This window comes from Argopecten irradians, chromosome 16 (genome assembly GCF_041381155.1).
Source record: "Argopecten irradians isolate NY chromosome 16, Ai_NY, whole genome shotgun sequence".
Taxonomy (NCBI): domain Eukaryota; kingdom Metazoa; phylum Mollusca; class Bivalvia; order Pectinida; family Pectinidae; genus Argopecten; species Argopecten irradians.
Window position 1 is genome coordinate 29664479 of NC_091149.1, and position 20975 is coordinate 29685453.

Here is a 20975-nt window from a genome sequence, read left to right on the forward strand (position 1 = left end):
TAAAACAGTAGTTCAAGAACACCCAGTTGTCTTTACAGATTTTAAATCTGCATGAAAAATGCAAGAACAGAAGAGCTGTTAGAAATACAATAAAATGGGTTTCCCCAAAAAAGTATGGAGCAATCTTAATAACAACAGTTTGCTTATCCGTAATGGACTGATGTCACTCTGATATAATTATTCCTATCTGTGATATTCATAAACATGTGTTTTTCTAACCATAAAATGTTTTGCTAACCTTTGAGGACCTTGCGGTAGTTTTGGGCAAGTATGCTATGCTCTTTCAATACAGTTAACTATTATTATTATTATTATTATTGTTACAAGCTAACCGATATTTACATGATATATAATTAATTATCACTTTTTTTCGACGATGTGGACATGATGTACACAGCAACATTTTTACATGATGAAGAATTTGCGTGCCCCTGTGGTTGGGCTTAATTAACCAAGATTACATATTACGGTCCCGGAAAAGCAGTTTAGATGGGTTATTTTCATCTTGTACATTGTACACATGATTCTTGCACATACTATTACTGCCGAAGAAAAATCATATCTGCATCAAATAATCGTTGAAAAGCTGAACATAATATAAGACCACGATCGAGTGCATCGTGGGTAGCGATATGCCTATATCTCCTTGCATCTCGTGTCTGGAATTTACAAATTATTGTTTGTCTGGATGAAATAAAGGATTTGTTTTAATTATTGGTTAATGTGTAAATATTGAATGTAAAAAGCAATATATCCAACCTTACATATTTTTATTTTGCTGTAATCAATATCGATGCTGGTTTGTGCGATGAGATAAGATGAAGAGATTTTGCCGAGTCATCTCGTCTTTCCGTGTCGACACCAAAATATAAAAAACTGTATTGTAAGAAACGAAAGGAAATTGCCGGTTATTTATATGATTTCGCTAAAAGCGAGACGCTTCTTTGATGATCCAAGAAATGATGCATTCACTAAAGCGAATAAGTGTGTACTCCTTTTTACAACCGTGGGAAATATATAAGCGACGTCATTCCGGTGATTGTGACGTCACTGTTTGGAGGGGCTGATTGTCGATTCATTCACTCCTACTAAAAGTGACGACACTGGAATGTTCGGGATCAAAGCATCAAATTCAGAATTTGGAATCAAAATAAAGAAATTAAACATTTATTTACTGACATCGTTATATTTGTCTATCGCAACTGTTACAGATAATTCTTATTATCTGGTATCGAGATATTTGACCGACCGACTAATGTCGATATTAGTGCTGCAATTGCATTGTTTATTGATATTGTTCTGCTTCTTTTGTTGAATTTAAATTCGCAAAGTTCAAGGGCGTCAGAACGTTTGTTTTCAAACGGAATAAACACCACAGTGATAAAGACCTTACATGCATGTAAGTTGGGACACTAAAACAACCATTTTGATTTCTGAACAGTTTGAATCATGAAAATATCTCTAACAGTATTTTTATTATTATTTAAGCATCGATGTGTGAAAGAAATTTTGTTTGAAAACTGTGTTAATTAATAATTACCATATACTATGTAAAGCAATAAAGTTATTACAAGCTAACGATATTACAATATATATATATAATTGGCTTCATAGGTAAAATCTGTTTTCGTGCACGTATAACAGATATAACAACAATAATAATAAGCTGGGTGGTACGTATGTAAAAGGTTTACACTCTCAACATTTTTTTAAAAACTATTCGTAAGCTGTGTTGAAACATACCCTGGCATCGTGAATTTGCATTAATTTAATCAAAATTAAAATCCGTGTGATGTGTTTTTTTTATAGTTCACGTCATTGTATTTCAATAAATTGATTGCTTTGAAAATCGCCTTTTCACTTCTTTTTTAAGAATAAAAGTTAAGACTGCAATGCAAGAGAAAAAAACACCAACTCGTTACGTTACACAACAACACTTTTTGAGTTTGATCGATACTGTTTCGTGCATTTAAGAAAGCTTGCGCCTGTCCTCAAAATAATATATATATTAACAGATCTATGTACAGTATACACGTATTCTATCTAATTTAGTGAATTCTATTACAGTACATATCACTAACTAACAGTATTCAGCATCCAAATAACATGCTTTACATGTTCAACGCATAAGAAATTGGAAAATAATTATACATATAGTACCTTTACATGTAACTGCAAATCAATTATATACCATTTTGAATACGCAATAAGGAAATAACATTATTGTACAAATCAATGTCCTATTAACAGCTAGGGTCATGCAAGGACGGCTTCCTATGTATGCGGTTTGTAGTCTTATGCAATGAGAGGTGTGTGTTTTGGGAGACTGCGGTATATTCATGTTGTGTCTATTGTATAGCGGAACTGTTGCCCTTGTATAGTGCTATATCACTGGAACATGCCGCCGAAAACACCAAGCAACACACCCCACCCGGTCACATTATACTGACGACCGGCAAACCAGTCGTCCTACTCCATTTATCCATTTTAGCTGAGCGCTTAGCACGGGAGCAGAAACTACCACCGTTATAGACTTTGGTCTGTCTCGATCATGGGACAAAACCCACAGCTTACCTCAATATTGCACTGTAGAAGTAACTATCATAATGTTTTAAAGTGATGCCAAAATTCATTTTTAACTCATAATTGACTTTGTAAAATGAACACTGATGCATTGTTAAGTAATGTAATTCTCAGAATGTTGGTAGCGAATAACATATTAAATGCTATTCTTGATTCGTGAGCATGAAACTTACGACACATATAACTTTAACCCATTGAGGGCGATAGGCGGAACGCCATTATTTGTATATACTGAAGAGTATCTACCACGTAATATGAACCACACATTTACACGTCGTTGCAAGTCACTTCCTGCGGCTGATAACCTTTCAACAAGTATATCTACACCCCTTGAAGTTCTGAAACTTTCTGTTATGTCATGGTGACTTTACGATAGGGTTTAATGAACAACTATTTGTTGCATGACATTAATGATTTGGTAGCAACAAAAGTTGTACTAGACTGGCTGGATAGGAAATGGGCCCTGCATGTGTGTGCTGATGGACACTATTCTATACAATTTTAGTTTTCAAATTATTGCATTATAAACACGCATTTGTATATATTTTTGCCCAAAATCAAAGATTACAACCGTCAGTCATTCGGATTTAGATTTTTTTTTAAATTTTGATTGCTTTGATTGAACTCAAGTTAAAATCCATCATATTTGCCTGGATATCACTACTTTTGTACAAATAATTGTAACGGGCAAGAAACATCATCAGAAATTGGAAATATAAATAAATAATATTGAATAAATCTTAAATAACTCATGGGTGGTAAATTCAGTTAATTAATATCGCTTTTAATCATAAAGCATTCAGTGAATTTTAAACAACGTGGAAACATACGTGGAGAAGAGGAGAAGGGTTTCTTGGCTTTTACTCCCAGGGCAAGTGAGATGGGGCCCAAAAGGGGACAAAAGAGATAAAACCTAACTATTTCTCTTTATACTGGTAGTTTTGGAACTATAGATGACCGAGCTGGCTTACCTCGGTATAATAATTAGTTTGATGCACTGAATAAATGAGTTTGTTATTCTAAGTGAGTGTGGTAGTTAATAATTGTCCAAAAAAAATGTCAAAAAGTCAAAGTTGACTACACAATTCTAATTATATATACTTTATACTTTATACGGTAGAATGAACGCAGACGCTATTGTGTAAACTATAACAATGTAAATCGATTCAATTTTCCCACCTATTTACACTCGTGTGTATCTCCCAAACGTCATGATCTACCGTAAAGATACCGTATCTAGCAACTTGGCTTGGTATCCGAAATTTAAGCCAACTCTTCTGAAATCAGAATTTCTTAAACTTCCATGAATTTATCAAAGTCTATTATTCTGAAATTATGTTTCCGGAATGAACCGAAGATAAAATCTCTCTGAACTGTCACGTAATCCCACAGACGCTGAAACGTAGCCGGAAGTGGATCAAACCCGCCAATTTCAGCTATTTCTTTGTTAAATCTCCATTGCCGATCCCCGTCTCCCATGAAATGAGCTTTATTGGGACCAAATCCCTCTTTCTTCCTCTGGGCGAATTCCTGTTCCTCATCTTCTAACATTTCGGCTTCTGAAGGAAGTTTGACTTTGCCGTTCATAATAGCAACTATCGCTCTTGCTATGGCGTAGCTTTGTGGAAAGTAACAAAGAAGTTTTGGAATTCCAACAAAAAACAAAGTTGGAAACTTAATGTGAACAAAGTGTTTATAGAGCGGCGTAATACGTTGACGTTCAATTTGTAAAATGTCTGTTGAAAGAAAAGGATACTCTGCTCTGTATCCTGTACAGAAAATGAGAGCATCGACATCTTCTTGTGTGGCATCATTGAAGATAATGCCGGTTTTAATCATTCTCTTGATGCCAGGTTTTTCTATCACGTTGGGAGGTAATTTCGTCTGAAGGGGTTTCTTGTCATGGCATAGGAAAACCTAATTACGAACAAAAAGTGATGCATTTAGCAATTGAAGAATTGGAAAAAAATTGCAGTGACATACAATTTGCTGGTAATGTAATCAATAAATCAATAGTTCATTATACTTCAGATCTCTAATGTTCTATTTCTAGTTTGCTAGTTTACAAGTTGATCAGTTTAATATTAAAATTATATGTTCGTGCATAACTCTTTTTGTAAACTTAAATATAATTATTTTTGGCAGTACTGCGAAGATTCATTTTAAAGTTATATTTGTCTGTAGGAAATTAAAACCTGCGCGTTAGAAGTACAAGTATGGTTTTATGATAACAGGTAAAAAAAAGTTTTATGGACATCCGGGTATTCAATATGATTGTAATACATATCCTTATTATCACTACGTTTGATAAGACGGATGGTTATAAGGATCTATATAATTACGTTTGATAAGACGGGTGGTTATAAGGTTCATTAAAACTACGTTTGACAAAACGGGTGAATATAAGGACCTGAATAACTACGATAATACGGGTGGTTATAAGGATCTATATAACTACGTTTGATAAGACGGTTGGTTATAAGGTTCTATAAAACTACGTTTGATAAGACGGTTGGTTATAAGGTTCTATATAACTACGTTTGATAAGACGGTTGGTTATAAGGATCTGTATAACTACGTTTGATAAGACGGGTGGTTATAAGGATCTGTATAACTACGTTTGATAAGACGGGTGGTTATAAGGATCTGTATAACTACGTTTGATAAGACGGGTGGTTATAAGGATCTATATAACTACGTTTGATAAGACGGGTGGTTATAAGGATCTATATAACTACGTTTGATAAGACGGGTGGTTATAAGGATCTATATAACTACGTTTGATAAGACGGGTGGTTATAAGGATCTATATAACTACGTTTGATAAGACGGTTGGTTATAAGGTTCACGGGTGGTTATAAGGATCTATAAAACTACGTTTGATAAGACGGTTGGTTATAAGGTTCTATAAAACTACGTTTGATAAGACGGTTGGTTATAAGGATCTGTATAACTACGTTTGATAAGACGGGTGGTTATAAGGATCTGTATAACTACGTTTGATAAGACGGGTGGTTATAAGGATTTGTATAACTACGTTTGATAAGACGGGTGGTTATAAGGATCTATATAACTACGTTTGATAAGACGGGTGGTTATAAGGATCTATATAACTACGTTTGATAAGACGGGTGGTTATAAGGATCTATATAACTACGTTTGATAAGACGGGTGGTTATAAGGATCTATATAACTACGTTTGATAAGACGGGTGGTTATAAGGATCTATATAACTACGTTTGATAAGACGGGTGGTTATAAGGATCTATATAACTACGTTTGATAAGACGGGTGGTTATAAGGATGTATTTATAAGGATCTATAACTACGTTTGATAAGACGGTTGGTTATAAGGTTCTATAAAACTACGTTTGATAAGACGGTTGGTTATAAGGTTCTATTAAACTACGTTTGATAAGACGGATGGTTATAAGGATCTGTATAACTACGATAATACGGGTGGTTATAAGGATCTATATAACTACGTTTGATAAGACTAGTATAAATAGTTTGATAAGACGGTTGGTTATAAGGTTCTATAAAACTACGTTTGATAAGACGGTTGGTTATAAGGATCTATATAACTACGTTTGATAAGACGGGTGGTTATAAGGATCTGTATAACTACGTTTGATAAGACGGGTGGTTATAAGGATCTATATAACTACGTTTGATAAGACGGGTGGTTATAAGGTTCTATATAACTACGTTTGATAAGACGGGTGGTTATAAGGTTCTATATAACTACGTTTGATAAGACGGGTGGTTATAAGGATCTGTATAACTACGTTTGATAAGACGGGTGGTTATAAGGATCTGTATAACTACGTTTGATAAGACGGGTGGTTATAAGGATCTATATAACTACGTTTGATAAGACGGGTGGTTATAAGGATCTATATAACTACGTTTGATAAGACGGGTGGTTATAAGGATCTTATAACTACGTTTGATAAACGTTAGAACGTTTGATAAGAGGGTGGTTATAAGGATCTATATAACTACGTTTGATAAGACGGGTGGTTATAAGGATACGTATAATACGTTTGATAAGACGGGTGAATATAAGGATTTGTATAACTGCGTTTGATAAGACGGATGGTTATAATGATCTATATAACTATGTTTGATAGGACGGGTGGTTATAAAGATATGTATAACTACGTTTGATAAGACGGGTGGTTATAAGGATCTATATAACTACGTTTGATAAGACGGGTGGTTATAAGGATTTGTATCACTACGTTTGATAAGACGGGTGGCTATAAGGATATGTATAACTACGTTTGATAAGACGGATGGTTATAAGGATTTGTATCACTACGTTTGATAAGACGGGTGGTTATAAGGATATGTATAACTACGTTTGATAAGACGGGTGGCTATAAGGATCTATATAACTACGTTTGATAAGACGGATGGTTATAAGGATTTGTATAACTACGTTTGATAAGACGGGTGGTTATAAGGATATGTATAACTACGTTTGATAAGACGGGTGGTTATAAGGATCTATATAACTACGTTTGATCAGACGGGTGGCTATAAGGATATGTATAACTGCTATTGATAAGACGGGTGGTTAAAAAGATATATAACACTATGTTCGATAAGACGGGTGGTTATAAGAATGTGTATCACTACGTTTGGTAAGACGGTTGGTAATAAGGATATGTATTTTATTCATAATTAATGATACGGTACTAAGCAAAAGGTCAACATTAGGTTACAATTGGGAGAATGATGACCGTTCAACGACTATTGTCCGTATAGCAATAAAAATATAACATTTTTTAGATAATTATTGTTATTAAATTGATGACATATGCCAAGAAAAGTTGAACCTTTTTCGCCGTTGAGGAGGATCGAAAGGCTACGTCAACTCCAGAGAAAGCAGCACCCAGTATTGCGACTGTTTTCCCCGCGAACGGCTCTGGGACTCTGTAGTCGAGGATGTGGAGAACATCACCTTGGAAATCGTCAATTCCTTCTAACTTCGGGGTATAACTATTTTCGTGGTGGCTAGAAATCGAAAATTAATAATATGGATTTATTCTTTCGTATGCAAATATACAGTTATCAGACAAAATAAAATCAATCTATGTAATTTATCTTATTGTTTATTTTGTTCATTTATCATATTTTATGCACTTAGCATTTAGTGTAATGGCCATATGGCATTATAATTACAAGATGACTAAATTTGGGACGCCCTGATCTTCTTTCTTCTCCCAAACGTCGTGACGCCGCCTGATATTAAGCGAGTTGAGCATTAGCCGCTGTTAGCAATGCTCCGAACTATGTTCTCTGGTAAATCCATATCATATTCAATACACACCGCGGTTGCTGTTTATGCCGAGCTCTCGTAATAAACGGGAAGGTTCGTTCGTTGTCGGTATAATGAGACCGGATAGGGTGTATTTTTGTGTGTGTAAAATTGGAAATGATTCTAAGTATTAATAAGACATATTGCGATTATATACTGCAGCTACAGAAACATACATGCCAAGTCACTATTCTAGGAAATATAGGAAATTCCATGAAGACTTTTTGACTTACACAATGTAATTTGTCTAAACCGAATGTTAACAGGATCACCAGAATGGTCGGTATTGTTTTGTGTGCGGATTTTACAGGCGTTTAATACTAGAAATGAAGAACAAAATGCCATGCAATTACACCGGGGTTGACAGAGATAAGGATAAAACATGATTTTAATCATATATACCGTATCTTTTTTTACACTAACAATAATTAATTCATACTATGTCTTACCCAGTGCAAACGATGACGTAGTCAAAAACGTCAGAGCGAATTTTCTGTTTCTTCCTTACGTCATAATACTCCACGGTCCATGTGGTGCATCTCTCGTTGTTATTTGGAATCACAGCCTGGACACAGGTGTTCATCTAACGACAAAAATACATAGGTGTTCATCTAACGAGACAAAGACCTAGGTGTTCAAATAACGAGACAAAGACCTAGGTGTCCAAATAACGACAAAAAACACAGGTATTAATCTTACGACTAACCGACACGGGTGTTCATCTAACGCCAAAGACACAGGTGTTCATTTAACGAGAAAAGGTATAGGTGTTCACCTACGACAAAAAGACACAGTTGTTCATCTCTAACGAGACAATGTATAGGTGTTCATCTAACGAGACAAGGTATAGGTGTTCATTTAACGAGAAAAGGTATAGGTGTTCACCTACGACAAAAAGACACAGTTGTTCATCTAACGAGACAAGGTATAGGTGTTCATCTAACGAGACAAGGTATAGGTGTTCATCTAACGAGAAAAGGTATAGGTATTCATCTACGATAAAAAGACACAGGTGTTCATTTAACGAGAATAGGTATAGGTGTTCATTTAACGAGAAAAGGCATTGGTGTTCATCTACGACAAAAAGACACAGGTGTTCATATAACGAGAAAAAGGCATAGGTGTTCATCTACAAGAAAAAGACACAGGTGTTCATCTAACGAAACAAAGATACAAGTGTTCATTAAACGACAAAAAGACACAAGTGTTCATCTAACGAGACACAGACACATGTGTTTGTCTACGGCAAAAAGACACAGGTGTTCATCTAATGAGACAAAGACACATGTTTCCATCTAACGAGACAAGGGCATAGGTGTTCATCTACGACAAAAAGACACAGGTGTTCATCTAACGACAACAAAGACACAAGTGTTCATTTAACGACAAAAAGACACAGGTGTTCGTCTAACGAGACAAGGGCACATGTGTTCATCTACGACAAAAAGACACGGGTGTTCATCTTACGAGACAAATATTCAAGTGTTCATTAAACGACAAAGACAGAGGTGTTCATCTAATGAGACAAGGGCATAGGTGTTCATCTACGACAAAAAGACACATGTGTTCATCTAACGACAACAAAGACACAAGTGTTCATTTAAGACAAATATACATAGGTGTTCATCTAACGAAACAAAGGCATAGGTGTTCATCTAACAACAAAAAACACAGGTATTAATCTTATGACTAACCGACAAGGGTGTTCATCTAACGAGATAAAGACTTAAGTGTTAATTAAACGACAAAAAGACACAGGTGTTCATCTAACGAGAAAAAGGCATAGGTGTTCATTTACAACAAAAACAAACAGGTGTTCATGATCATCTAACGAGAAAAAGGCATAGGTGTTCATTTACAACAAAAACAAACAGGTGTTCATGATCATCTAACGGGACAAAGACAGAGGTGTTCATCTAACGAAACAAAGACACAGGTATTCATCTAACGAGAAAAAACCACAGTAAGTAATCTAATTAAAATACAGATCCTTATAACCACTCCGTTAAATAGAGGACCTGACAACATTCCATGAAGGGTCATGTTTGGATGACCTTTTTACCACGTGTACATCATATCATATTTTCTACACATTGCTACTACAATTGATAACGGCATTTCGTCCCAGAATACATATACATTTAGCTTTGTTGTGCTCTTTCGGCTGACTACGTATACAAAACTAATTCTGACAACTTTTGCAAAATATTCAGTCCCCAGTCAAGACTCTGGCAGTACCAATTATGTTGGCCATTTCATCTGGACGTGACTCCTGATAGGATGTTGATAGAGGTGCTCAACTAACGACAAAAAGAAACATGCTCATCTAACAACAGGATATCCCAGAGGGATCTTGGCTCCCACCAAAGATTGCTGACTGTCAATTGAAAGTGGAATCCTTTCTCTGCTTTTTAAAATCCAAGATGGTGGCCTGTTGGTCATCTCGCTGACCGTTTGGCCACAAAATGTAATATGCCAAACGACAGCCCAATGTGAACTTACATCTGACGTAGTTTAATAGCGGTAGCAAACTTCAACTATCAAAATCCATAATGACGGCCGGTCGGCTATTTTGTTAGTTGAACGTTCCCAAAATGCAATATACACAACTAGGGGCCTGGGAAAACCTATAAATGGAATTTGAGAAAGATCCCTACAGTACTTTCGAAGAAATAGCGGTTGCAATCTTTCACTACCAAAATCCAAGATGATGGTCTGCCAGGCAACATTCTCGGATTTTTATTCATAAAAACCTGAAGAAAACGTTTTTGTTTGTTTTTTTGTTTAATTAATGTCCTATTAACAGATATGGTCATGAAAGGACGGCCTCCCATGTATGCGGTGTATTGCAAGTATGTTGTGCGAGGTGCGTGTTTTGGGAGACTGCGGTATGTTCGTGTTGTGACTTCTTGTATAGTGGAACTTTTGCCCTTTTCATAGTGCTATATCACTGAAGCATGCCGCCGAAGACACTTAGCAACACGCCCAACCCGGTCACATTATACTGACAACGGGCGAACCAGTCGTCCCACTTCATGTATGCTGAGCGCCAAGCAGGAGCAAAAACTACCACTTTGGTGTGTCTCGGCCAAGGGACAGAACCCAGAGCCTTCCTCACAGGGGCGAACGCTCAACTCAAGGCCAAAAATGAGGCGGTGCCAAGGGAGACATTAGGAAAGATAAAGTCAGTAAGATCCTAAATTTAGTCGCCTTTTACGATCATGCAATAGGGGCAGTAGGTACAATTCTAACGCCCTACCTGCAGGGCACTGAAGAAAAAGAATCTGCCAATCAGAAAGTCGGACTTAGTAAGAAAATAGATAAAACTTCATAATATAACGGAAAAAATGACACAGGTGTTCAAGCATAATGCGAAAGATATGAAAGCTTTCTAATCTTGAATCGTTTAATAACGACGTATGCACTAAAGACCCAAAGTTGTGATGCATATTTTTACAATATGTTGTCGAGTCGTTGTCTCGACTCCAGTATTTCGAAGCAATATTTACTAATGATATCGATTAGTCTGTATATTCGTGATTGGAACATATTTAAATGCAAGTTCCATTTTTGTATAGCGCTGTACTATTTTATTTAGAAAAAGGGCATCTATAAGTGTAGTATTTAGTAACAAAACCTTTGTCGTCTTTACTGTTTCATAAGAAATGCAGTCACTGCAGGTCAACAAACGATTTCGGGAGAGTCCGTCATTAAATGAATTAATTTAATCCGTTAATGGAAAGAACAAACAAAACAACAACAAAAACTGAAAATAAACAAACCTTGATGTACTTTCTGAGACCAAAATTATCCGCATATCGCTGTAAATAATCACAAACTTGCTGTCTGTGGAGGTAGGATGGTCCGTCTTTGTGGGGGAAATCAGGAAACTCCATCAACTGTTTGGGAATGCTTGTTCTGGAAATCAAACCTAATGGAGTAGAGCCTACATGGCTACATTAAATGATAATACCGTGTAGTTCTAAAGAATTGTTATCCCCTAACCTATTTCACAACGATTACATCGAAGACGTCCATGATATACACACACCACAACACACGATATATGATTTTGTTTGTTTGTTTGATTTATTAACGTCCTATTAACAGCTATGGTCATGTAAGGACGGCCTCCTATGTATGAGGTGTGTAGTGTGTATGTTGTCCGAGATGCGTGTTTTGGGAGACTGTGATATATTCAAGTTGTGTCTTCTTGTATAGTGGAACTGATGCCCTTTTTATGAAGGCCGTCCTTAAATTGTAAACGCCAATGGCTATCAATATGATGCTTATTTATTCGTGTTCCGACAGCTTTATGTCTATTGAATTCATTAAAAAAACCATTGAATAATTCTGTAAGATGTATGGTCAGGTACATTTATGTTAGATTGTCTCATTTAAATAAGTGTCACAAATTGATAACGTCATCAATTATCGAATGACATCATGTTGCTGTGCTACGATCCTTTCTGACAGAGCAAACTGCTGTTGAAACCGGATATAAGACGGCTTCTGAATCTTTCATGCATTTTTTCATTCGTAGCATAAAATATCGACTCGAAATGCCTAATTGTATAATGTTTAGTAGTATATGTTCCGTAGAACGAACCTTGGGTTGATTTCGGTAGTATTAAGGTACACATCTGTTTGTTTACAATGGTTTGATGACTATTTGGCGGATAGTGCATGGTTACAATGGTTTGATGACTATTTGGTGGTAAGTGTTTGGTTACAATGGTTTGATGACTATTTGGCGGATAGTGCATTGTTACAATGGTTTGATGACTATTTGGCGGATAGTGCATGGTTACAATGGTTTGATGACTATTTGGCGGTAAGTGCTTGGTTACAATGGTTTGATGACTATTTGGCGGATAGTACATGGCTACAATGGTTTGATGACTATTTGGCGGTAAGTGCTTGGTTACAATGGTGTGCTGACTATTTGGCGGTAAGTGCTTGGTTACAATGGTTTGATGACTATTTGGCGGATAGTGCATGGTTACAATGGTTTGATGACTATTTGGCGGTAAGTGCTTGGTTACAATGGTTTGATGACTATTTGGCGGATAGTGCATGGTTACAATGGTGTGCTGACTATTTGGCGGTAAGTGCTTGGTTACAATGGTTTGATGACTATTTGGCGGATAGTGCATGGTTACAATGGTTTGATGACTATTTGGCGGTAAGTGCTTGGTTACAATGGTTTGATGACTATTTGGCGGATAGTGCATGGTTACAATGGTTTGATGACTATTTGGCGGATAGTGCATGGTTACAATGGTGTGCTGACTATTTGGCGGATAGTGCTTGGTTACAATGGTTTGATGACTATTTGGCGGTAAGTGCTTGGTTACAATGGTTTGATGACTATTTGGCGGTAAGTGCATGGTTACAATGGTTTGATGACTATTTGGCGGATAGTGCTTGGTTACAATGGTTTGATGACTATTTGGCGGAAAGTGCATGGTTACAATGGTTTGATGACTATTTGGCGGTAAGTGCTTGGTTACAATTGTTTGATGACTATTTGGCGGCTAGTGCATGGTTACAATGGTTTGCTGACTATTTGGCGGTAAGTGCATGGTTACAATGGTTTGATGACTATTTGGCGGATAGTGCATGGTTACAATGGTTTGCTGACTATTTGGCGGTAAGTGCATGGTTACAATGGTTTGATGACTATCTGGCGGTAAGTAGGTGCCACTTTGCCGTTAACATGTCCAAATGTAGTTGACAATGATAAGTATAGAAATCTAGATACAAAAAGCCGTTCGGTAAGTAGCAATGCTTGGAATAGTTGTTCACAATTAAAATGATTTGGTATTAACATATTATGCACTTAAGTTTTTTTAATATTAATGACTGCCTATTTGCTTATAATGATATCACTACACAATATTTGCGTATGTCGGCAAAAAACGTTGTCTTATTTTGGTCTTCTTGTAAATGATTTAATTAAGGTAGAAACAGGTCACACAACTCGGGGATATTAGATTTGGAATTTATTTCACACTTGTAAATTCTGTTTTAAAAGATACAAAAGACATTCGCTAAAGCTCGTGTCTTGTAACTTTAAAAAAAATAACTCGTGTGAAATCAATTCCATATCCAACAACCTCTCGTTGTGTAACCTCTGTAAAACCTTCTGATTCGTGACTATAATTACGTCAAAATTAAAGTTAAGCAACACTGGATCTCTTAGTTCACTTACACCAAATCTCGGTAGACACTCCTGAACGCCGGCAGTCCCTTTTCCTCTGTGTGTGTATTCTCTCCGTAAAACCATAATCCTCCTACATCTGGACCTCTCTCAAAACAGGTCAGTATATAGGTCTTGTCAGTGTACAGAAGGTTTCGGAGGGTACACAGACCGGCAACACCAGCTCCAATCACAGCTACACGCCTGGACGCTTCCGGCATTTTTATTACTAAAAAACGAAAGTATGGAAGCGAAGCGTATCTGAGAATATGAAATAAATTGTTGGGATTGTTTGGTTGTTTAATGTTTAGCTGGAGGCAAGGTTAAGTACCAGGAGAAAAACCATCGATCAGAGGTCAGTATCAGACAACGACAACACGTAGGATTCTAACTATTCAACCTAGAGGTGCAGGGTGTGTGGTAAAATGTATGGACATTTTAACGATTTTACTATAACATAATGAGTTGAGCAACGAAAAATGTCCCGAATAGCAATCCAATAAAAAGAGATAACAGGTAGAAACGAAATTGTCCGTAATGTTTTAACCAGACATTACATGTCATCATGCAGTAGTTTAATAACGGTGCTTAAAATTAGTATCAACTCTCATCTCGTGCAAGTTTGAACAAAATAATTGTTAAAATATCTGAAATTAAGTATTAAAACTACAGTTAACCAAGCGTTCCTTAATTATGATAAATATTTTGATCACATGATTGATAACCCATCCTGTGTTTTTGGTGCTCTTAGTGAAGATTTAGTACATTTTCTTTCAATGTCCGATTTATTCCAATTTAAGACCCATATTGTATCCATCTACAACCTTTAGGTTATATACATCTTAAATGCTTAGTGTGCAGCATTCTATATGCTCCTGGCGCCAATTTCTCGAAACAAACTTAAGTCCAAAACTGACTTAAGTCATAAATTTTCATATAAGTTACATAAGGAGAAAAACTTAAGTTTTAACTTAAGTCTGCACTTTTGTTTCGAGAAATTGGGGCCTGATGAGTTAAATATATCTACTCTATAATATGTAAACCTATATATTAAATCATAAAAAAAAAGTTTTCTTTGTATAAATAAGAATATATATGTATTGATGTCTGTAGTAGTAATGCAAGTATTTACTTTCACTTTAAATTAATTATTACAGCATGTTTGTTATGTTGAATACTCATCCTTATAACATTCTAGTCAGAATGTATGAACGAATATGTGAGTTATTGTTATGTGTTGCATTACATATAACTTTTCAGTTAAAGCTTGGTAGAAATATGTTGTGTTTTTACTTCATCAAAAAATATTTTTGATTTCTTAACACGTAATTATGAATACATTTCTGTAGTATCTATCTCTATACACGTAATTATATTATTTATTTTATTTAATTTTATGATGAACATATGCTACTTTTTAATCCTTTTTGAATTAGATTCAATACCTATTATGGTAAATAATTTCTTTAGAAATAATCAATTGAAACAGCTCATCTTTCTACAAAGCCTAACCGGAAGTCATAAAAGAAGACTGATCAATCTCATTAAAATACATACTAATTCGACTGGTCTTGTTTTAGATAAAGAAATACTAGCATTTGTCAGCAGTTGAGTATCTTTAGATTGCTACTTGTAATATAGTTCTACATAGATTGTAACCAAATATGGTCAGAAACATCTTCTAGAAGATAGGAATAGAGTATGTAAAAATTGTGGCTCTGACCCCTCCCCCCGGGGCAGGATGGGCGGGGGTCAATAGGGGAAATAGAGGTAAATCCTTGAAATCCATATACTAGTCATAGTCATGGAGTAAATCTTGGATTGTAACCAAATTTGGCCAGAAACATCATCTCGGAAAGGGTAACAAAATTTGTAAAAAAAAAAATATATATGGTATAAATTAAGAGTGGGGCTCCATTTAAAAATGGGGAAACTAGAGGTAATATTTTAATTCCTTCAGAAAAGAAACAATGAACCTGTATTCAAAATTACAAACCAGGCCTATGTAAGCGACACAGACCCTGTGGGTCTCTTGTAAGTGATGAGGTCCGAAACGCAACTGATCAATAATCTGGCCGAAAGCTCTAAATGGAAAGTCATATGATGAATATAATTTAATTTTCGTTTTCCTTCATAAAAGACTTGTTATGTACTCGTTACAAAAATTCCAAACCAGTATCATCAATCAAATATGTAGGGAAACTCATGACAGATTATATTTATCATATATATTAATACTTACCCATTGATTCTACAAAAATACATTGTACATACCAATGTATGTCCCATATTTACATCAGCGTACTAGTATTTCAGTACCAAAATAATTATACTATGTTTGCTGGTCATATCTAGTGTTCTTTGGTGATAACGAAACGAAATATAAATATACACACTTACCAGTTGCTGGCGAAAACGTCCTGTTTTGACAGTTTTCACAGTTCGAGTCAAAACTAGAGAGTGCGGGTACAAATGACGTATAGATACTTTAATACGTATTTCTCGGTCTAATCAGAACCATTAACACATGTGATGATGATGATGATGATGGAATAGTGGTGCTATACAGTCTCATGATATACAACTGTATCAGCATGATTCAGAGATAAACCGATACAATTCAATCATATATTTATTCATCAAATATTGAACTAACATACATTTAGTTCTCTCACGTAAAAGTTACAAGATCAACGACCCGTCAGAAATCTTTCGCCAGATAAAATGGGTAAGTAGTGAATTAACGTTAATCATGAGCGATAATAGCAACATACCCATTAAAACATATTCATCAATTATATCCATCAAAACGTCAAAGTGAACACATGGGAAAATGACCTCTTACCAATAACATTTTCTTACTTACGGTTACTGGTCTCACGCAATAAACTCGTGTCGTATGACCTCTCATGAAGTACAAGTTTGTGATGAACAAAATTACTTACTTTCACGGTGAAATGTAAACGTTACTTTCAGAAAAGACGCTAGCGTTTCTATAATGAATGCAAACAACGGGATTTGTGTGTAAGAAAAACTTTCCAATTTTCGTATATGGAGAATCAATGCGCAGGGGCGTAGGAAGCGGGGAGCAGGGGGGGGGGGGGGGGGGGGGGGGCAACCCCCCCCCCCCCCCCCCCCGTTCCCCAGGACCCCCCCCCCCCCCCCCCCATTTTCGCCGACTGAAATTTTCTAAAAATGTTTATTTGAAAGAAAAAAGGGTCCTCCTGCACATTTTTCGTACTTCATTCTAGAAAATTTTCCGCTGCGCGGCGTATTTCCTAAAACGTTCAAGCACATAATGTCAAACCTGAAATAGGCCTTGTCAAAATTCAATACACAGGATTTTATGTACTACCTAAAAAAATTCTCTTAAAAGATCAATTTGTTTATGTCTTAGCGAGACAATATTAATTCATTTTTTATGTTACACAACCATGTGCCGATGGTGTGAAGCCGGTGTATTCAGATCGAGTAGGGTTGCATAATATTTTGACGACACAATTATCATTTCTAAATGCAAGCAGTTTTAAATAGAAAAATTACCATGTTAAGAACGCTTTATAATCAGTAAAATACATCGTAAAACTCATCTCAGCCATTCTAAACCGTATTTTTTTTCCGGGGTAGACACCCGGACCCCCCAAACACCAAAATCTCGCGCTTTCAAAACTCATTTAAGCTATTCTAAATCGTAATATTTTTCCTAGAGGAGGCCCCGGACCCCCCAAACACCAAAATCCTGCGCTTTCGGGCGCTCGCAAAATCATCAAAATACATTGTAAAACTCATCTCAGCCATTCTAAATTACTATATTTTTTCCGGGGGTCACCCTCATACACCTAAAACACTAAAATCTCGCGCCTTCGGCGCTCACACGCTAATCTGGCCAATTTGCGTATTCGTTAATATCCTTTTATAGCGACCCGACTGTCTATAAATGTGTACAAGGATTAAATTTACTGATATATGAAAAATGTACATAAAACACATATGGTTGGGAGTTGAATTAATCTCCTCCTGTAGGTGCGGCGGGGGGGGGGGGGGGGGGGGTGTTACAAAATATTGAGGACCGCCCCCCCCCCCCCCCCCCCCCCCCCCATTACGTTTCATCTTCCTACGCCCCTGATGCGGTTTTCTTCAAACTTATATCAATATGGCAGGATATCATAATTATAAAATGCTATGATATGCAATTATTGTCCTGGTATGTGGGAGACATTAAGATTTGTTTCCCCTTGATAAGCTAAGTCATGTTTCCCTCTACGCCCTCGGAAAACATGATTCATAAAGGGGAAACAAATATTCATGTCGCCCTCATACCAGGGCAATATATGTTTAATTATTCCGAATTTCTAACTGTTAATGTTTGAGTTACATGTACTAGAAAATATAAATAACTGTTTAGACTCCTACCAGTGTACAAAAAGAAGACTTCGAGGACAGAATTAACAAAATGGAAGAAAATACAGTATACATATTCTTCAACAGTTTATTTGTAACAATTTCTAATGCAATTAAAATGTTAGCAACAACTTGAAATTTGTCTGAAAGATACACAGATATATATAACCTCTCCGTTCAATAGCGGATTGTAGTGATTTTAAGGGTCTGTATTTTAATCTGACTGAATCTGTTTGTGTGATAATTGTTAAGGATATACACTTCGATGAAGTCAAAATTTTCTAGAATTCAGGAATCTACTTATAATGGAAATGTCATTTTTTTGACAACTAGCAACTTGCTACAGATATTGATAGATTTTATTTGAAAACCTCCTAACGTCTCTGATATCTATTGAAACGAGACGTCAACGGGGCTAAAACCTCAGAGGACTGCGTCCTTAACATTATTGTTATGAAAACACCCGAGATATTTCGAGAGTAAAACTTGACAAGTAAAATATTTTGCAGAAAGTGGGTTCCGAGAAGGGTACTGGATATTTGACTCCTGGACACGTGACGGTTTTAAACTGGCACTGGTATATCGAGGAACACAACATGGCTTACGATGTCAGATGACGAGTAAAAATAATCAGTGAATATGATGAACACAACATGGCTTACGATATCAGATGACGAGTAAAAATAATCAGTGAATATGATGAACACAACATGGCTTACGATATCAGATGACGAGTAAAACTAATCAGTGAATATGAGGAACACAACATGGCTTACGATGTCAGATGACGAGTAAAACTAATCAGTGAATATGAGGAACACAACATGGCTTACGATGTCAGATGACGAGTAAATTAATCGGTGAATATGAGGAACACAGCATGGCTTACGATGTCAGATGACGAGTAAAACTAATCAGTGAATATGAGGAACACAACATGGCTTACGATGTCAGATGACGAGTAAATTAATCGGTGAATATGAGGAACACAGCATGGCTTACGATGTCAGATGACAAGTAAAACTAATCAGTGAATATGAGGAACACAACATGGCTTACGATGTCAGATGACGAGTAAATTAATCGGTGAATATGAGGAACACAGCATGGCTTACGATGTCAGATGACGAGTAAATTAATCGGTGAATATGATGAACACAGCATGGCTTACGATGTCAGATGACGAGTAAAACTAATCAGAGAACATGACGAAAACAACATGGCTTAAGATGACAGATGACGAATAAAACTAATTAGTGAATATGAGGAACACAACATGGCTTACGATGTCAGATGACAAGTAAACCTAATCAGTGAATATGAGGAACACAGCATGGCTTACGATGTCAGATGACGAGTAAAACTAATCAGTGAATATGAGGAACACAACATGGCTTACGATGTCAGATGACGAGTAAAACTAATCAGTGAATATGAGGAACACAACATGGCTTACGATGTCAGATGACGAGTAAAACTAATCAGTGAATATGAGGAACACAACATGGCTTACGATGTCAGATGACGAGTAAATTAATCGGTGAATATGAGGAACACAGCATGGCTTACGATGTCAGATGACGAGTAAAACTAATCAGAGAACATGACGAAAACAACATGGCTTACGATGACAGATGACGAATAAAACTAATTAGTGAATATGAGGAACACAACATGGCTTACGATGTCAGATGACAAGTAAACCTAATCAGTGAATATGAGGAACACAACATGGCTTACGATGTCAGATGACAAGTAAACCTAATCAGTGAATATGATGAACACAGCATGGCTTACGATGTCAGATGACAAGTAAACCTAATCAGTGAATATGAGGAACACAACATGGCTTACGATGTCAGATGACGAGTAAAACTTATCAGTGAATATAACGAAAACAACATGGCTTACGATGTCAGATGACGAGTAAAACTAATCAGTGAATATGAGGAACACAGAATGGCTTACGATGTCAGATGACGAGTAAAACTAATCAGTGAATATGAGGAACACAACATGGCTTACGATGTCAGATGACGAGTAAAACTATTCAGTGAATATGAGGAAAAGTTGGGTTAATTTCAATGAACTTCTTACAATCAAACATAAAAAAATATTGGCCATTTGTGAAACATACTTTAAGACGAACTGTGAAGCAGAAAGTTATTAGTCATATTCGTCTCATTTCGAGTCGTGCATAATCGATACAAATATAAATTGATGATAAAATTTGATGCCATTTTCACGTCTATTTACAGTCATGTGACCTGTCAAACCTAATGGTCGGAGGTAAAATATCAGATATCTCTAGTCCTGATCGTAAACGCACTACATAACATACGCGTGATAGTGGTACAATTTTTAACAAACTAAGATATGACAGATTTTAAAAATAACAAATTTCTAGTATTACAAATATATTACAATGTCACTTATATTATTACTAGCGTTGGTTAGCCCCGG

At 36.2% G+C, this 20975-nt stretch overlaps 1 protein-coding gene across 1 annotated transcript; it reads right to left on the reverse strand.

Annotated features, from left to right (window-relative positions):
- Positions 1 to 1264: 1264 nt before the first annotated feature.
- On the reverse strand, positions 1265 to 16551 carry LOC138311013 (uncharacterized). Its single transcript, XM_069252440.1, has 5 exons — positions 14124 to 16551; positions 11692 to 11827; positions 8359 to 8492; positions 7428 to 7605; positions 1265 to 4500 (listed from the first exon to the last, which is right to left on the reverse strand). Exons 1-5 carry the CDS (start codon positions 14330 to 14332, stop codon positions 3877 to 3879), a joined length of 1281 nt encoding a protein of 426 aa, XP_069108541.1. The 5' UTR covers positions 14333 to 16551; the 3' UTR covers positions 1265 to 3876.
- Positions 16552 to 20975: the final 4424 nt, after the last annotated feature.

Excerpts from the sequence above, each read along its gene's own strand:
- LOC138311013 (XM_069252440.1), bottom strand. The coding sequence starts at position 14,332 with ATGCCGGAAGCGTCCAGGCGTGTAGCTGTGATTGGAGCTGGTGTTGCC. Across the intron at positions 8,493-11,691 it reads GTCTCAGAAAGTACATCAAG|ATGAACACCTGTGTCCAGGC; the intron begins GTTTGTTTATTT and ends TTTTGTCGTTAG. Across the intron at positions 4,501-7,427 it reads CCTCCTCAACGGCGAAAAAG|GTTTTCCTATGCCATGACAA; the intron begins GTTCAACTTTTC and ends GTTCGTAATTAG.